At 42.9% G+C, this 17478-nt stretch overlaps 1 protein-coding gene and 1 pseudogene across 2 annotated transcripts in view; one reads left to right on the top strand and one right to left on the bottom strand.

The window, feature by feature from the left end:
* PECAM1 (platelet and endothelial cell adhesion molecule 1) overlaps positions 1-17478 on the top strand; it is a 49597-nt gene that overhangs the window by 13808 nt on the left and 18311 nt on the right. For both annotated transcript variants that reach the window (XM_019732986.3, XM_019732987.3), the window contains exons 5-12: positions 1624-1899; positions 6590-6838; positions 8350-8625; positions 12405-12692; positions 13337-13444; positions 14606-14633; positions 15390-15463; positions 16709-16762. In XM_019732986.3, coding sequence (XP_019588545.3) covers positions 1624-1899; positions 6590-6838; positions 8350-8625; positions 12405-12692; positions 13337-13444; positions 14606-14633; positions 15390-15463; positions 16709-16762 — 1353 coding nt within the window. The remainder of the gene's footprint in view (positions 1-1623; positions 1900-6589; positions 6839-8349; positions 8626-12404; positions 12693-13336; positions 13445-14605; positions 14634-15389; positions 15464-16708; positions 16763-17478) is intronic.
* On the bottom strand, positions 9052-9719 carry LOC109448055 (elongation factor 1-beta pseudogene; annotated as a pseudogene).

Genomic DNA, 17478 nt, shown 5'->3' with positions numbered 1-17478 from the left:
TATAACTTGTGTACTGTTGCAATTATTATTATTGTTGTTATTTATGGGGTTGATTTCTAGCAAATTGTTAATGGAAATGTTTTGTGCATTTTCAATATTGATAGATATTACCAAAGGTCTCCTCGAAATAGCTGAAGTGATGGTAACCAACCTTACCAACATGGAGTATTATCAACCTTTTGTTATTTTTGCCAAACTAATTGAGGCACAATGATATATCATTGTGGTTGTGATTTCTATTTCTTCGGTCCTTAGTGAAGTTGAGTATGATCTTTATATCTTTTGGTCTATTACATTTTCCCCCCATAAACTGCCTGTTCATATACACTTTGCCCATTTCAGCTGTTTCTCATTGATTTGTTTGAGCCCTTTATAAATTAAAGGAATTAGCTCTTTGTCAGGCACTATGCAAATATGTTACCCAGTTTGTCATCATCTTTATGATTTTTTTCCATGCAGAAGCTTTTAATCTTTGGTTAATCAAATGTATCCATCTTTTTTCCTTATGGTATCTCAGTTTTGCGATTCATGCTTGAAGTTCCTCCATACTCCAAGATTATTAGAGAAAAAATGCACCTATGTTTTCTCTTACTGTTTCTGTGGTTTATTTTATTTTTTTTTTTCTTTCTGTATTTCTTTCTGTATCTCTGGTGCATCTGGAGTTAATTTGGGGATAAGAAAAAAACAAACAAACCTGCAGTTATTATTAAACTACCACAGAGGGCACTTGTTGAGTGTCCTAAAAGATACCCTTTCTTTTCTGACTTTGACTCAGGAAAGCAGACTATTTTTTAAATGATACCTCTTTATTGTAAATTTAAATGATTATAGTTTAAAACAACAACAACTAATGAATGTGAAAATATTATATCACTCTAAATTCACTTTTGGCGTTTTTAATGTCCCTATCTGTATTTTACACAGTTGTAATCTGTGTGTATACTCTTTATACTCTTCTGTTTTCTTTGGCAGGAGCAAAGGCCTAGCCCTGCTTCCCTCACCATCTCCTGAAGATCCCACACCTGGTATCTGACACATATTTAATTAAAATGGTGTTTTTAAAACTGCATGAGTCCTGAAATCAATTTAGTCAGTCATAGCCGGCATTTTTAACAAAGCAATAGAATAGACTAGAAATCCCCCCCCTTTTTTTTTTGCATATGGCTATTTAAATATTCATTTTCATAAAGCAGCACAGTCTACGTCATTATCATTTTTGAAAGCTATGGACTATTTATGCTGAAATGCCAGAGTTCCATGAAACCAATGGTGTGAGAGGAACCGGGAAAATCTTTGGTGGGCAGGGGGCAGAGTCTGTGGTTATTTCTGAGGTTATTTGAAGAAGGTTCTGAAGATAGGATTTATAGAAGATTGTTTAGCCTTGGGAAGCTCAAGAAAGTTACAGAATTGCAGTTAAGAGAAGGTTGAAGAGGCAAGAATGAGCGAAAAGGGAGGGAGCATCAGAGCAGGCTGGGTGAAGGTTTTTGAGAGGACAGGTTGAATGTTTTTAGTTACTAAGGAAAAATGGCAGTTGAGAACAAAAAGAGCAGAAAAGTGGAGGAAGTGCCTTCTTCCTCCCCCTGGTCTGAACCTGAGTCCAACAAGCTTGTCCTCTTCTTGTAGAATCCTTCTCGAATCCCAAGTTTCACATCAGCCCCGAAGGAGTGATCACAGAAGGAGACGAGCTGCAGATTAGGTGCACCATTCAAGTGACGCACAAGGTCCAGGTATTTCCAGAAATCATAATCCAGAAGGACAAGGCGATTGTGGCACACAGCCGGCACGAGAACCAGGCCAACTACTCGGTGATGGCCATGACAGAGCACAATGGCAATTACACGTGCAAAGTGGAAACCAGACGGATAGCCAAGGTCAGCAGCATCGTGGTCAACATAACAGGTAGGGCTGCTGCTGCAGGGTGTCATCCTGTGTCAGGCTCAAGGAGCAACTGTGCTGGAATCCAGGGTGGCCAGTGAGACTTCTGCTCCTGCGTGTCTGAATGAATGCACTGCTGGTGATGGTATGGTGGGGGCCGGGGGTGCTCGTGGGGAAGAGTCACCACAGAGCGAATAGGCGGTTAGCTGTGGTAGCTGAGGGTACGGGTTCTCCATCAGATCCCAACCTTGCCACTCACTACTTCTGAGACCTTGGGAGACTCACTGAACTTCTTGCCACAACTCTGAGACGAGGGAGCTGTAGGACTGTTGCAGTAACTAAGTGACAGGCCTGCCATGAAGCGCCTCATCCAGAGTAAGCACTCAGTGAATGTTAGCTAGTGTTTCTCTTCTTGTGTCACCTTTCTCTCTCCTCTGTATCACGCCTTGTGCTGGATTCCAGACACAGGTCCTATGACAGAGTCGGGAGTGAGAAAGCATTAGCAAACTCAAAAATGATAGTAACAATGTCCCTTTGTATGACTGGTTTGCATACCTTTTCATTTCATGCTTGTAACAATGAGATAGGTATCATGATTCCAGTTTTATGGAGCTGGAAACTGAGCCTGACAGGTTGGGCAACTCACCCAGTGGTTACAGGGTTACCAAGTGGCAGAACAAGAGTCGCCACTGGCTTGTTTGACTTCCAAACACATGCACTTAAAAGTTCCCTTGGACTCCTTCCCCACTTACTACCTGGCTTCTCTTTGTAGCACTTACCACCGAAAAAATGTACTCTACCTCTCCCTGTTTATTGTATGAATCCAGGCACTATGTAAGCTGTTTAGGGCAGGAACATTACCTATTTTGTACAGCACTGTATCGTTAATACCCATAGCAGTGCCTGGCACATAGTAGGGAATCAGTACGTATTTGTTGAATGAATGAATGAATGAATGCATGAATAAATAAATGAATGAATATAGGATGACAGTGTTTCAGAGGGCAGAGAGAGTCAGCACTGCATGATTCCCAAGTGAAGGTTTGAATGAATGATTCCATTCATTCCTTCATTTGTTCACTCATTTACCGAAAGCCCCCTACTGTGTGTTAGGCATTGAGTATATAGTACAGCAACAGTGCCCCATCTCATAGGTTGGCTGCCAACTACCCAGCTGGGTGATTGGCATATGTGTTGGCTCCCCCCGGTCTATAGTGTGTGCCAGCAGTTCAGTTTATTATTGATAATGACAAATATTTTGATGGCACATGATGTTTTTTCACAGATAAGGCATCTGTTATCTCATTAAAGTATTCAATTCAAGATTTATTGAGCACCTTCTGTATGTTGGGCAACTTACTGGGGATAGAGAGCTGCCTAAGGTCAGGCTTTGCCCTTGAAGAAGTCACAGACATAACTAGACCATTAGAGTGCAATGCAGTGAGCAAGTACAAAAGGGGATGGGCGTACTGCCGTGAGAGCAACAGGGACCACGGGACACACTTAGGGACTGTTTCAGCGGTTACAGCAGCATCCTTACCCCTCGGTCCAGGCTCCTTTAGGAAAGTGTAAACGTCATTGGACCGTAAGATACTAACTGTTAGAGCTGATCACCCTCCTCCAGAAGTCTGGGTCCTGCGGGGTACACAAGTCATTCAGTAGATTAGTCCCCCGGCCCAAGAAAGTGAAGTGTTATGCTCATCCTGTCTTTCCCATGCCCTCAGCCTGAGCTCGGTCCTTTCCTTGTGGAGTTAACCCAGTCACACCAAGGCTAGCATGTTTTTGTTCCTGCCAGCCCTGATGTGACTGGGTCAGCTCCTTTGGAAATGTCTCCAGGCCCAATTATGCATCGGGTTTTCCATGCCCGTGTCGCTATCATGCCTCACTGTAAGTGGCTCTACATAGTAATACTGAAGGCTTACAATCATTTTGTGAACATCAATATCATTGAATTAGCCATCAGTCTTTGGATAGAAAAAGGGTTTCTTCCCTCCCCCACAGTCCATCTTTTCAGACCCATCTGTCATCAAGTGCTGCCAGGTCTCTCAACTCTGTCCTGGTTGTCATTTCTTTAATCACACCCTAACACGGGTCTTCACACCAGGACGACCACAGGAATGTGCCTGAGCCTCTCTATTGCAATGCATCCTTCAGCCAACTGCAGGAGACGCCCTCCTCAAATGGCCCCTGTTTGACATCACTAATTCTTGGGGTTGAACTCCTGCACGGTCCTGAGGCCTTCACCCTGACCCCGCTCTCTTCCAAACAACCCTCCTCACTCAGCCTAGAACACCCTTTCCCCTTGGACACTGAAAAACTTCTGTTGTCCTTAAAGAGCAAGCCCCAAATCTCCCTCCAGGCTCCCCCAGGCAGAGTCCCCCAGTCACACCTCAGTCCCCGTTGCACTCTGCTCCTATCTTGACATCAACAGTTCCTGCAAAGATTTAGTGCCTCTCCACCACTCAGAGTGAGCTCTTGAAGGACCAGGTCTGTGGCTCTGTTCATCTTACATCGTCGATACTTAGCACAGAACATTGTAGGAGCCCAATAAATATCCATTTGATGAGTGAATAAAAGACTGATCTTTTACTCGCCCATGTGATGGTCCCACCAGTCTGTTTATATTACCTGCTTGACAAGCAGATTGTTCCCTAATGTTTCATTCCTGATTGTAAACCATCTTGTACCCACGTCAGCAAGATGGTTTCTTATTTTTTACATTTTTGTTTACATATTTTTAAATGTAGAGTCATTGCTTTGGAATTTTTTTTTCTGAGTCATTTTTTCCATTTATTTATTTATTTATTTATTTATTTATTTATTTATTTATTTATTTATTTATTGCGGGCACGGTGGTATCTGCCCAGTGAAATTATAAGGCACTTTAGAATGTCAGTTTCTTTGGTTCTTTTCCTCACTCCTAACCTAGAGCTTTGGATGGTGCTCTGAAAACAGATAAGTCAATGTTTATTATATGGAAGGAGGGGAGGATAGAATGTGCCTTAATTAAAATATAATTACTGGGATACCACCTTACCTGAAGTTTTATTTTATTCCCTGTCGAGGAAACTAGGAAGATGGTATGATGGAAATGACTTCCACAGCAATGTCACATCAATGATGACAATGACAGGGTTGATTTGTACCCCCCGAACCTGTACAGCAGGTAAATTTAGAGCCAAAGGTAGAATTCGATTCCCCGATTCCTGGCTGCATTCTCAAACCTCTAGCCCAAGAAGCTTTCCTCAGAGGAACTTTGAGACTCAGTCCTTTTGTAACGTGCAGGTGGTCTCAGGAGTGGACTGACTTCTTCTCCCTTCTGCATCAAGGACCATAACCATGAAGTCAGGGTACATGGCTTATACGAAGGATTCAGGTCTTGAATTGGTTAAGATTATTGGTTAAGTCGTTAATTCGTCATTTCTCTGTAGCTGAAGATAAAAACATATACCATAACTATGAAAGATGATGTACTTCAGGAAATATTTCAATGAGGAGATGACAAAACTTCTTAAAAGTCAAATTCAGTCTTTACTACTGTTGCCTTCCCACCTGAATTAGGGCACTAATAACTCCAGAAAGTGGTGTAGAATGCTACTGTAGCTTACCTCAGGAGGTATTAGGTGTCATTGTCATTCCTCTCCGTGGGAAGTGCTGGGAGGATGGTGGCCAGCTGCCACTTCTCCCCAACCTCATGCTGTCACTCTGCTTCAAGCCTGCACTACATTCTCTCCTGCTTCCAATCTGGGGCCCTCCAACCCCATCCATTCTGCTCCCAGACACCTTCCCACAACACATCTCTGATGTCCTTCCCCTGACCCAGACTCTCCATGCTTCCCTTTGCCCCAAGGACAAGCAGATTGTTCCCTAATGTTTCATTCCTAATTGTAAACCATCTTGCACCCACATCAGCAAGATGGTTTCTATTAACCACACTTCTTTAGGTGGTTGCCAAGTTCCTTCGAGATCTACAGGCCTTCCTTTGGCCCCTCTACTCCCGCTGTGTTTCAGGCCAGCTGAACTTACAGGTGCTTGAACCTCCTGCCAAGTCTTCCATATGCTGTTCCCTCTGCCAACACCCCTTTTTCTCTTTGCCTGGATGACTTCCTCCAAGAGTCCTTTCCTGATTCCCAAACCTTGGTTCAGTTCCCTTCTATGGGCTCTACTGCAAACGCTGTGTCTGAGTCACCGCCAGCTGTAAGCACTTTGAAGTCAGGGACTGTTTCTTTTTCTCCTCTGTCTCCCCAACTCCAAGCAAGGTGCCCAGCACAGAAGTAGCCAAAAATAAGTACGTGTGGACTAAAATGTGTGAGTGAATGAATAAATGGGCGAATGCATGAATCATTGCTTGGCTGCATTATTACGTTGGTGCAAAAGTAATTGCAGTTTTTGCAGTGATTTTTATTTAACCTTTTAAACCTCAATTACTTTTGCACCAACCTAATACAAGTTGCAAAACCTTATTCTAATCCATGTCTGTGAAATAAATTGGATTAACAAGGGAGACAAACCTGCCGTTGAAATCCCCGGCAAAGAATGCATCCTAGCTCTCTAATTGTGTGATCATCAAGTATCTGAGAAGCAAAGGAAAACTTTTTGCAGGTCGATGGGATTTGGTTCTGCCAAAAGCAGCTGGGCCAGAGGACTCTGTAAGGGGGCTTTGGGAGTGGTGCCCAGAAATATTTCACCCCATTCCCACTCACTGGTTTTTCAGAGCTGTTTTCCAAGCCGAAGCTGGAATCTTCCGCCACAAGTCTGGACCAGGATGAAAGGCTGAACCTGTGGTGTTCCATCCCAGGAGCGCCTCCAGTCAACTTCACCATCCAGAAGGAAGGCGTGATCGTGTCGCAGGCTCAAAATTTCACCAAGAAAGCCTCCAAGTGGGACAGTGGGGCGTATACCTGCATCGCAGGTATTGGCAAGGTGGTCAAGAAAAGCAACACGGTCCAGATAACAGTGTGTGGTGAGTACGTCCTCACTGGCTCAGAGAGTCTTGAGATTGAAGGGGAGAACGGGAATTTATCACCAGCTGCCACCCTCTAGTCTGAAGGCAGGTCACACTAAGGCAGGGTAAGAGCTTGAGGGAAAGAAAGAGGAGTAAAATTGAGAGAGCAAACAGAAGCAAGTGGGTATATCTGCTAGCGTACAGGAGAGAGGCAATGTGAAGATAACGTTGTTGGCAAAAGTCAAGTTCATGGCTTTATTGTGGCTGCATGCTGATGATGTGACCTCCCAATTGGCAAGATTTTGGCTGCTCGAGCAGACACCCACCCAAACGGTCATGGAGGAAACACTGCTTAGTCAATGCTAAACTTTAAGATGGAAGCACCAGTGTTTAGTCCATATCCTGGCTGAGCAGAAGGGCTAGGACTTTCAGTGGACAGAATGTAGGTATTGAGACCACCTAGAGCCTCGCTTCTCAGAGGTGAATGTGCATGCAAAGCCCGCATAGAATGCAGGTCGGGATGGGGCCAGGTTCTGCATCTCTAGCTAGCGCCCTGGGGATACTGGAGCTGCTGGGCTCTGGACCACAGTTTGAGTGGAAGGGTTTTACATGAATGTGGAACTCTGGTCAAGCTGTCACTGTCAGTCTTATTATTCAGTCATGATCCTTCAGTTTAACCTGTGGCTGTGGTTTATCCAGCCAAGATTTTAGTCTCAACTGAACCAGGATTTTAGCCTATTGTCACGTCTTCAGTGTCTTTAGTCTTTAGTCACCTAATTCAAAAAGAAATAATGCAAGAGACAAATGTGGGTCATTGCATTTTAATTCTTTCTGTTGTTTTTAGGAGAAGGTCATTTCATTATATAAGCTTTATAAATAAGCTAATTTCTAAATAACAACTTAGTAGAATTCTTGTTTGTAAGGCGTGCAATTTCGTTATCAGGAGAGACTGAGACACTGAGAATTTGTTTTCAAATATATTCTGTTTGGGTACTTTTTTGTTTTGTTTTTTTCCATGCTTGTGTCTTTTCTCAATACAAAAGAACCACACAGATGTACGTGTATGTACATGTGAGGTATATGAAAATATAAATATATATTTAGGGGGATGTAATGTTATCCTTGAGTTTGTATCATTCTTTTATGTTTACAGCTTTCCCTTCTCAACACACACACACATTACCTGTCAATCTTTTTTTTTTTTTTAATGTCTTTATTTCACCTCCATTTTGAGAAATGTTTTCATTGGTTATTCTGAGTTTTTAGGAAGGGCGCAGCTCACAGTGGCCCATGTGGGGATTGAACTGGCAACCTTGGTGTTACTAGCACCACGTTCTAACCAACTGAGCTAACTGGCCACCCCTACCTGTCAATCTTTAAGGAGTCCTGTAAAGGTAGATAAAGCAGGCAGGCAGGCATTTAAAATTACAGTAATGACGGAGAAAGCAAAGCCCAGAGTTGGGAGAAAGAACCCCTTGGGTTGGATGTTTTGTTTTAAATTGTTTCTCTCATTGTTTCTCTCACTCTAGAAATGCTCTCCAAACCCCAGATTTTTTATGACTCCGGGTCTGAGGTGATAAAAGGACAGGCCATAAAAGTCAGTTGCCAATCGGAAAATGGAACCTCGCCTATTTCTTATCGCCTTTTAAAAGCAAATAACATTTTGGACACTCTTATAGTGGCCTCAAATGAGCCCGCAGTATTCAAGGATAACCCAACAAACGACACAGAATACCAGTGTTTTGTGAAAAATTGCCATTCCCACACTGAAATGGAGAGTAAACATCTGAAGGTCAAGGTGATAGGTGAGTTGCTGTGCTATGGAAGAAATCATGTGGGACCTGGGGCTTTTAGTTCACATTTTCAAAGGTTTGGGCTTGTCCAGGGATTGTGCGGACAGGGAAGTGGGTGGTACTTGTGCAAAGTCCACAAACATGATATGTGGCAGAGCAGGACAAAGGCCCACAGAAAGGAGGCCAGAAAATATCTGGGGGCTATAGGTGTGTCCTCTCTGTTCAGAACCTTTCAAGTGCAGCGCTAAAATATGAGTCAAGTGTGGTGACTTTGGGGAGCTTTAACGTGCTTTTGGGCTCTCTTAGCATTTGCTCCTTTTTGGATGAACTGAGAGTCATCCCTGAGATCTATCTGTAGACTAGAAGCCCCCCTGCCTTTTTTTTTTTTTTTTTCTGGCTTTCAAGCTTTTATTTAAGTGTAATGATCCATGATGGATTTTAGATCTTGTCAAAAGCAGCCATGTCCATGGATAGCACATAGTCCTCAAAAGCTGTGATCGACTTCTCCAGCATATATGTTCAACTTTATCATCTTCTACTACACACTGTATTTGAGGCTTTTGAATTCCATACCCACCGGAACTAGTTTAGAAGAGCCCCAAGACCAAGCCTGAAGGCTCCTGACGCACTCCTCACATTTTGCCACGTCTCTCTCGTCGTCCCAAGGTTTCACATCTAAGAAGAAGGGAGGCTTGACAACAAGTGCAGGTCTCTTGGCTTTCTTTGACTCCAACTGTGCAAGGCACTCTTCTCTTAGCCTCTTGGCTTCTTCTCTTTCCTCCTCCTCATCAGATCCAAAGAGATCAATGTCATCGTCTTTACTACCCGTAGCTCCACTTCCTGCAGTGTTTTCCACATTAGCGGGGCCAGACCTGCCCAAAGCTTTCTTCACTCCAGGCAGGCTGGCCTTTTTCTTTTCATAAGACTTACCGTGGTTATCCCAACGTAGAGCAGGATACAATTCAGCAGGTGGTGGAACCGGAGACTGCTTCAGATACTGCCACATTGGTTTGTGATGGCACGTACTTCTTGACATAGCTCTTATCCTCCAGGGAGTCACTGAGCACCTGGAAACCAGCAGGGCTTTACATGTCTCCAAAACCCATGGCATCAGCTAATCCCGGAGCTGGGCGGCAACCGAGGAAAACTGGCACAGGCAGTCGGCACTAAGCGCCAAGAGGAAATAAAAGGACCAGAGTTCTTTTCTAGAATTGGCCCTTGGCTGACAAATTCTGTCGTGTGTGGAAGCCACAGCAATCCGAGCTGCAGGCTGTAGTCTCATAGGGTCGTGCTAACATTCGCCCGGGACTCTCACACTCAAGAGAAACATGCCATTGTCCTGCAGTCGGTGTTTTTCCTTGAGCCTCTATCTGTGCCTCTCAGAAGGCCTTCGGAGTGCCATGGCTTACATCTCTGAGATGTTCTGCATCCTGTTATAAAAAGCTTACAAGGCTTCATCCTCTTCCTCTCCTTTCTTCTTGTTTAATAACTTCTTATCTGCATGTGCCATGTGGACATCTTGAGTTGGATAGAGATTCCTGCTGCTACTAATATATAGTCTAAGAATAGCCAGACTTTTCAAGCTCACATCAATATATGTTAAGCAACTACGTCAGGCTGTAGGGCGTGCAAAAAAAGGAGGAGGAGGAGGAGGAGGAGGAGGAGGAGGAGGAGGAGGAGGAGGAGACATATTCTTTGTTTTCAGTGACATATCAAGAAACAGGATCTCCTAAGAATGGGAAAATATGTGATATCGTTGAATAACAGTGTAAAGAAGCACAGAAAAATATGACTAGGCAACACATTATCGTCACATGAAATACCCTCACAGTGATGGTGATAGGAATTTAGGGCATGGAAGTTACCATCTAGCTTAAGTAGGAAGAGCTGGATTAGGAGCCAGGGCTTGGTAACGGGTGGGCAGCGACAGCTCGAGAGGGCCTGCCAGCCCAGTCAGCTACATGAGCAAGGTCTCCATGGGGAAGTTCAAAAAACCGTAAATCAGGTGGTTGCAAATGAAGGTGAGGCATGGAGAATCATTGGATAGAAACTGAAAAAATGACTGACCCCAACTGTGAAGGGCATCAAATACCAGTCTTCTGAGCTGGGAGTTTGTCCTCTGTGCACTAAAGAGCCAGAAGAGGTGAGGCCTTCTGTGATGAGAATGGGGCCTTGGGAAGGTTAATCTGATATCTGTACCAGGTAGCGGTGACTTCAGACCTCTTACTCCCATACGAAGTGATGGAGAAGCCTCTACGACACTGGTGGTTTAAATTGGGTCCATATGAGTAGCTAACATTTACTGAGCCCTGACTGTGCGTCCACCCCTATGGGAAGCATGGCAGTAAATTATTCCCATTAATACTTACGATTGCCAGGTAAGACCTATGATAATGTTATCCTTGTTTTGTGATGAGGCAGTTAAGGGTTAAGGCAGACAGCTGGTGGGCAAGTAGGGCTGGGAACTGAGGCAAGGTGGTCAGGCTCCTGACCCCACCTTGTGCTTCACATGGAGGCAGGCTGTCGGCTCAAGCTGCACCTTCCAAGAGTCTGCCCTTGTGGTTGACCTCCACCAGCCCAGCCCAGGCCTGATGCTCCTTTCACCAGACCAGCAGCTCCATGGTCTGGCCACCCACTGCACTCCCGATGCCAGTCTGCTGACCAGTCTGTTCTCACACGAATAGGAAGGTCTACGTGGAAAGATAATTTAGGATCAAAATGTTGATGGTTGAACGTGGACCCAGGAAAAGGGGATATAAGAGAAAACTAAGTTCTGCTTGGATCTGCTGGGAATGAGAGGCTGGTGGGGCTCCCAAGGGAAAATGCCCAGGGTAAAATCCAGACTTGGAATTCAGGGGCATAATCTGGAACAGAGAGATGTATGTAGGCTTTACATGCTATGTGTTAAATGCACAAAGAGAAACTGTGATGTAGGTGAAATCACCAAAGAGGAGAATGGAGATGAAAATCTGAGGACTGAATTTTGCAGAAAGTCCATATGTAGGAGGCAATGGGATGAAAACGTGGTGAATAAAAAGAGAGTTGCAGGGAAGGGGGTAAGACCATCTGGGTTGTGAGCCATCACAGTAGCCCAGAGGAAGCCGAGTTCAAAAGAAGGGCTGAGTGACAGTTGGGAGCTGTAGGGAAGCCAAGGATGGGGAGATTGGAAGAACTGAATTTAATCTGTTGGGGACTCAGCGATGAGTTTGGGAGGTTAGGTGACCTTTGGAGTTTCTTCAAAACCAGAGATAGAGTACAGTTTCAGAAGCAGAGGGATGAACGTCAGATTTAAGGGGTAACAAGGAAGTGGGAAATGAGAATGTAAAAGCAATAGGTTTGGACCACTCAAAAAGGAAAAAGAAGAAAAACAGGAAGGTCATGCGTCAAGGTTATTTATTCGTAAGATCTGGAAGTGCCATGAGTCTTAGTAAGCAGAAGGAAAGAAACACACACATACACACACATTCACTCACAGACTAGACCTCAACAGAACACATAAGTTAATGGTACAGTCAAGCTGGGTGGTCAGTAATACTTAGGTGGTAAGTAAAGGGGGGTGTCCTAGCATCCTGTGTTGAATCAACACGTGAGGACGCAAGGCGTCCTATGCTGCCCTGGTGGGCTAATCAGAAGAGGAACTGAACAATGGGATAAGAGAGGTGGTTGGATGAAGGTCAAAATCCAAGTCTGAGTCATAGCCCAAAAGGAGGCTGGCCACGAGCAGTAGCTGTGTCATGTGCCTTCACTTCCCCTTCTCTTTACCCAGTGCTAATCCTTTTCCTGCTTTTCAGCCCCGGTGGAGAATGTCACGCTCTCAATCCTGCAGAATAAGATGGTGGAGTCCGGCAATGATATTGTGCTTCGATGCTCTGTGAACAACGCATCTGGTCCCATTACCTACAAGTTTTACAGAGAAAAGGAGGTCAGGCCTTTCTACCAAAACATCTCGAGTGAAACCAAGGCCTTTTGGTTCAAGACACAAGCTAGCAAGGAGCATGAGGGGCAGTATTACTGCACGGCCTCCAACAGAGCCAACTCTGCCAAAAATGTCCCCCAAAGCAACATATTGACAGTCAGAGGTGAGTCAGGGCCTCAACAGAGAGATGTAGTGTTGAGACCAGAAAGCTCACACTTGGAAGAGGAAATGGGTGGGAGTTTAGCACTTCTTACTGAGGGTTAAGAGACCAACATCCTGGATCCAGCCTCTTTGGTTACAAGTGACCAAAACGCACTCAAATGAAATACAAAAGAGGAAGTGGTTATAATAATAATTATTATTATTATTATTATTGGAAGTATTTCACAGAGTTGTAATTCCAAATTCTTGGTGGAGAGATACCAGGTGGCCCATTTTGGGTCAAACGGGCCCCTGTGGACCACCTGTAGCCATGGGGATTGGGTCATGCCGAACAGACGTGGTTAGAGAAGCCCACGCATGTGGGTAGAAGGTGGTTTCCTAGAGAAGGAGGAGGACCAAACAGACCCAGAAAGCAATCTACTTCAGTCCTATGGGTCTTTAAGACCATGGCTGGCTCTGTCGCAAGAACTACCATTTCTGCACCAACTATGAACACACGGTCTCGAAGGGAAATGCTCAGTGTGACAGAACAAAAACATCAGGCAGTTACAAGAACCAAAAAATCAGTCTTATTTGTTCCTTAAAGCTGATATCGTTTCTTGCTGGCAGAGAAAACCTACCTATTTTAATTTTTCCTCTTTCCAGTCTTTCTTGCCCCGTGGAAGAAAGGACTTATTGCAGTGGTGGTCATCGGAGTAATAATTGCCATCTTGGTACTTGGGGCCAGATGCTATTTTTTGAAGAAAGCCAAGGGTGAGCATGTTCTTTCCATTCTGAGAGGTTGCCCTCACCAGGAAACTGGCCACGGGTGTGAAGGGCTTCAGCTTCATGGGGGGTTTGCTCTGCCCCGGTGGGAACTGAGGAGATGTAACTGATGACAGTTGTTTTTCTCCTTGGGGTATCATCTGGATAAACAAAGATCTTGGCTCTGGTACTTTTATTGCCCCTGGATTTATTTAGGCAAAAATGAAAGTGATTGGTTTCCTAGTTGGGCAACATGGAAATGACCATTTCAGAGGGAAGTTCCTTCTATGTCTGGTCAGAAGAGGCCATTTCTGTGGATTTGGCCACACTAAATACTGCAGTTGGTTGAGTAGGGGGTGAGAGTTATGGGGACAACCCCCCCACACACACACACACATACACACACACACTAAATGCCTCCCAATTAATCTGCCTGTTGTGCCACGATTTCTATCCTGTGCTTGAGGTTAGTCATACATGGAAAGGAAGCCATAATCACCCACTAACACTCAGGAACCAGAGTCAGCTAGCCTGGACTCAAGGAAAAAGGCACAGCATCAGTAAATTCTGCAAAGACTTTTGTGGGATAAAGCAGGTGCCCCCAGTGCTGCTTTGTGGGATGGGGGGGGGCAAATGAGATAAGGAAGGACCCTGAGATTTTTCTAGAGAGGAAAGCTGCAACCCCTCTGAGAAGGCAGGCTCCAGAACAAATCCCTTCCTGAGGCAGAACAGACATGGTTAGAGGACAGACTTGGTTTCAGTCCAAGCCCAGGGACTGATTTAGTCTTGACTTTTTGGAATGGTTGAGTCAAAGAGATAGTTGCTCTTTTATCTGACTAACCTGGGTCCTGTACTGTTGCTTTCGTTTCTGTCACATTCCACTAAGGAAAATCACTCCTGGATAAAACAACAAAATGTCATGTTTCTGGAGGAAATTATGTGAAATCTCTCAATCTAAGACCAAGAGAAGAGCTTCTCTGTTTGTATTGCTTATTTTTTTTCTTTCTTTTTTCTCAAAGCAGAAATATATTTGACTTTCTTTTCTCTTTTTATGGGTAGTCAATCTTCAAGAAAGTCAAATATGGTTGAAATGAGTGTTCCTATCTGTTATGGGTGTGGGTACTTTTTATTGATTTTTAATGATTCTTTTTTTCTCTTTCTCTTTTAAAGCCAAGCAGATGCCAGTGGAGATGTCCAGGTCAGTGTGTGTCCTTGGAAGAGAGGAAGCTGCTCTGTGGACATGGATAGAATTTTCTAGAGGGGGATTCTGGTCATTGGGGAGTTTTCAGTGGTTCTTGGAAAACTCAGTAATAAGGGTGTGAGTAGCGTAGGGTGTGTGTGTGTGTGTGTGTGTGTGTGTGTGTGTGTGTGTGTATTTGTCTCAGTGGAAGATTGTCAACTGTCTTTCATGGTAAGAAATGGCTTTCTTCTGAGATCATGTCCTTCCTATACTGTTACCTGTGAAATCCCCTTTTCCTTAGGAAATTATAATGGTAGTAGATGGAATTTTAAAAATTTACTTACTTGGCAAAATAGAGTTGGCCTTAAAAAATGGTTGTACTATTTTTACTGTTCTTGAAATCCAAAATCTAAAAGTATGAGAATGATAGCTGTGTGGCACAGAACGAGGAATTTGAGGGGTTGGAATTCACCTGAGAAAGGACCTCTGTTGTTCATATGCCCTTTGGCCCCGACACTTATTTTAACAGCAAAAAAGTATTTGTTAAATAATCTTAGAACTAAAAAAAAAAAAGATTAGTTTTCCAAACGAGAGAGTCAAGTTTTCCTCACTTCAGAAATCTCTTTCTGGTTTTCTCATGATCTCTCCTTGATTATTTTGTTAGTTTGGAGTTAGAGCCAAAAAAAAGTTTTATATATATATATATATATATTTTTTTTTTTTTTTAATTTTTTTTTTTCTTTTTTCTTTTTCTTTTTCAAATTTCATTTTAAGGCCGGCAGTACCACTTCTGACCTCCAACAATGAGAAGATGTCAAATTTCAATACTGAAGCCAACAGTCCTTACGGTACAGTCATGATTTCCTGCAGTTGCTAAGAGGTTTTCCCAACTTGCTACCATTCCATTACCCTTTTTAGAAGCAGAATCTGTAGGTGGTGGGGTTAATGTTGGTAGGGAAGCTTGCCTTCAAGTAGGGGCACTTAACCTCATCAGCCATCGGATGGTGAGCTGGTAAGCAAAACAAAAACTTAAGAAGAAAGGCAGAACATGTTACTCTAATTTCACCACTTTCTAAATATCCCCTGGGAATGAAAGCTGGACAATAATTGTAATGTTGCAGACACCCCTCCTGGGTTATCTTTGAAGTCTTTGAATATTGCCGAGGTGTAATCTTTCTCCATTTGTAAGAGAGAGACCAGATACCAAATTATGTTGTTTGGAAACATCTTTTCAGATGGAATTATTTATTACAAGCACAAGACAGTTTAGTTTCAACCTTGCCACAACAGGAAACCAATTTCAATATTTATCTGTTAGTAGAGGCATTTTTTTTTTAATGAAACAATATAGGGCCACCTGGTTATGAGTCTTATCGCAAGCTTGAGAGTCAGCTCTGTAGGATGGGTAGCCCATCCCAGGAATCCTTAATCCCAGTAGGTCTAAGAGAAATAGGATTTCCCCCTAAAATTACAAAATGCAAGAAACAGTCCAATTCTTATATTCTCTCCATGGATTACTTCAGTTTATAGACCTATTTTAATAATCACAATAGTAATTAGTTCAAATACATAATGGAAACCAGGCATTCTTCAGGAATAGTACTTATAACATTTATAAGCATTCTTTTTAGTAAAGAACAACTTGATAAAAAAGGTTTAAAAATTTCTGCCCACTGAGGGAAGCCTAGAGGTACTGCAGTTTCTTTAAACCATGGTCTCATGGCTCTGGTGCCCCAGTTGGAGAGGGTTCGTTCACTAGCATCCTTCGTGGTGTGGTTACAGGGCCATCTCTTCTACAATTAAGTTTAATTTCTAGTGAACTTGTTCAAACTGAACAATCTGGAATCTTGAACAATTCATAAATAGAAGTGTTTCTCCTGTGGGATGGTGACATCTCACTGATGTTAGAAAGAGACCACACGGTGGGTTGGATGGGGCCACAGAGGACCAGGAAGGAATCCAGAACCCAGATACACTGCTGGTTGCCAACTACATGGTGACTTCCTTTGTTAGTGGCACTGAATTTTATTTTAAATTACATAGAAAACTAGAATTTCCATTGTCACGCATACAAATTGTTATTTTTCAACTAGGTTACGATGAAGACATTGGAAACCATGCGATGAAACCAATGAATGAAAATAAAGGTAATTATCTAATTTGGTGTTTTGTAATTAGAAACCTTTATATTAAAAAAGACCCCTAGGAAAAAAACTAAAACTGTTAAGACCTGTGGATATTTTCCCCACGTCTCTTAACGATCCTGTCACTGGCTGATAGTAAAATGAAGATAGCTGGTTGCTTTCTCCAAGGATGCTATCTAGTGTCGAAATAGGAAAGTAATCTAAAATCCAGTAGGAAAGAACTGGGTTGTACCCAAAAAGGAACTTCCTAAATCAGAATGGGCTACTGAATAAGGTAGGAGAATCTCCTTTCTCTTGGGCAGTAGAAGAGGAGGTGTTTTTTCAAAATAGCATCACTGCAAATCATCAGTGAAACTTACATGTGTTTCATGTCAATTATATCTCAATAAAGCAGGAAAAAGAAATATTAAGGATCTGGGGTGGTGGAGAAGCACACAGCGTACTTCAAAAGTAATGAAAATTCCTTTTTCTTAAAAAAGTGATGGTATACACTGTTATTTATTAAATTATTTATGTTTTATATGTGTATTTTTATATTTACGTTTTATGTGTAACTTACAAGTATTTTTTTGCATCTACTAAGTACGTAATAAAAATTAAAAGTACACTTTAAAATAAAATAGCAGTGCTGCTAATTTTTTAAGACAATGAATAAATAGATTGCTTGCTTCTGCCTAATGCACAAAAGGATTGGGCTAAATCATTTTTCAAAATTCCTT

Source organism: Rhinolophus sinicus, chromosome 12 (genome assembly GCF_057876585.1).
Source record: "Rhinolophus sinicus isolate RSI-liver-muscle chromosome 12, RSI-T2T, whole genome shotgun sequence".
In the NCBI taxonomy this organism is placed as follows: domain Eukaryota; kingdom Metazoa; phylum Chordata; class Mammalia; order Chiroptera; family Rhinolophidae; genus Rhinolophus; species Rhinolophus sinicus.
Note: the sequence above shows the minus strand (reverse complement) of the source record. Positions and strands in the feature narration are given on the sequence as shown.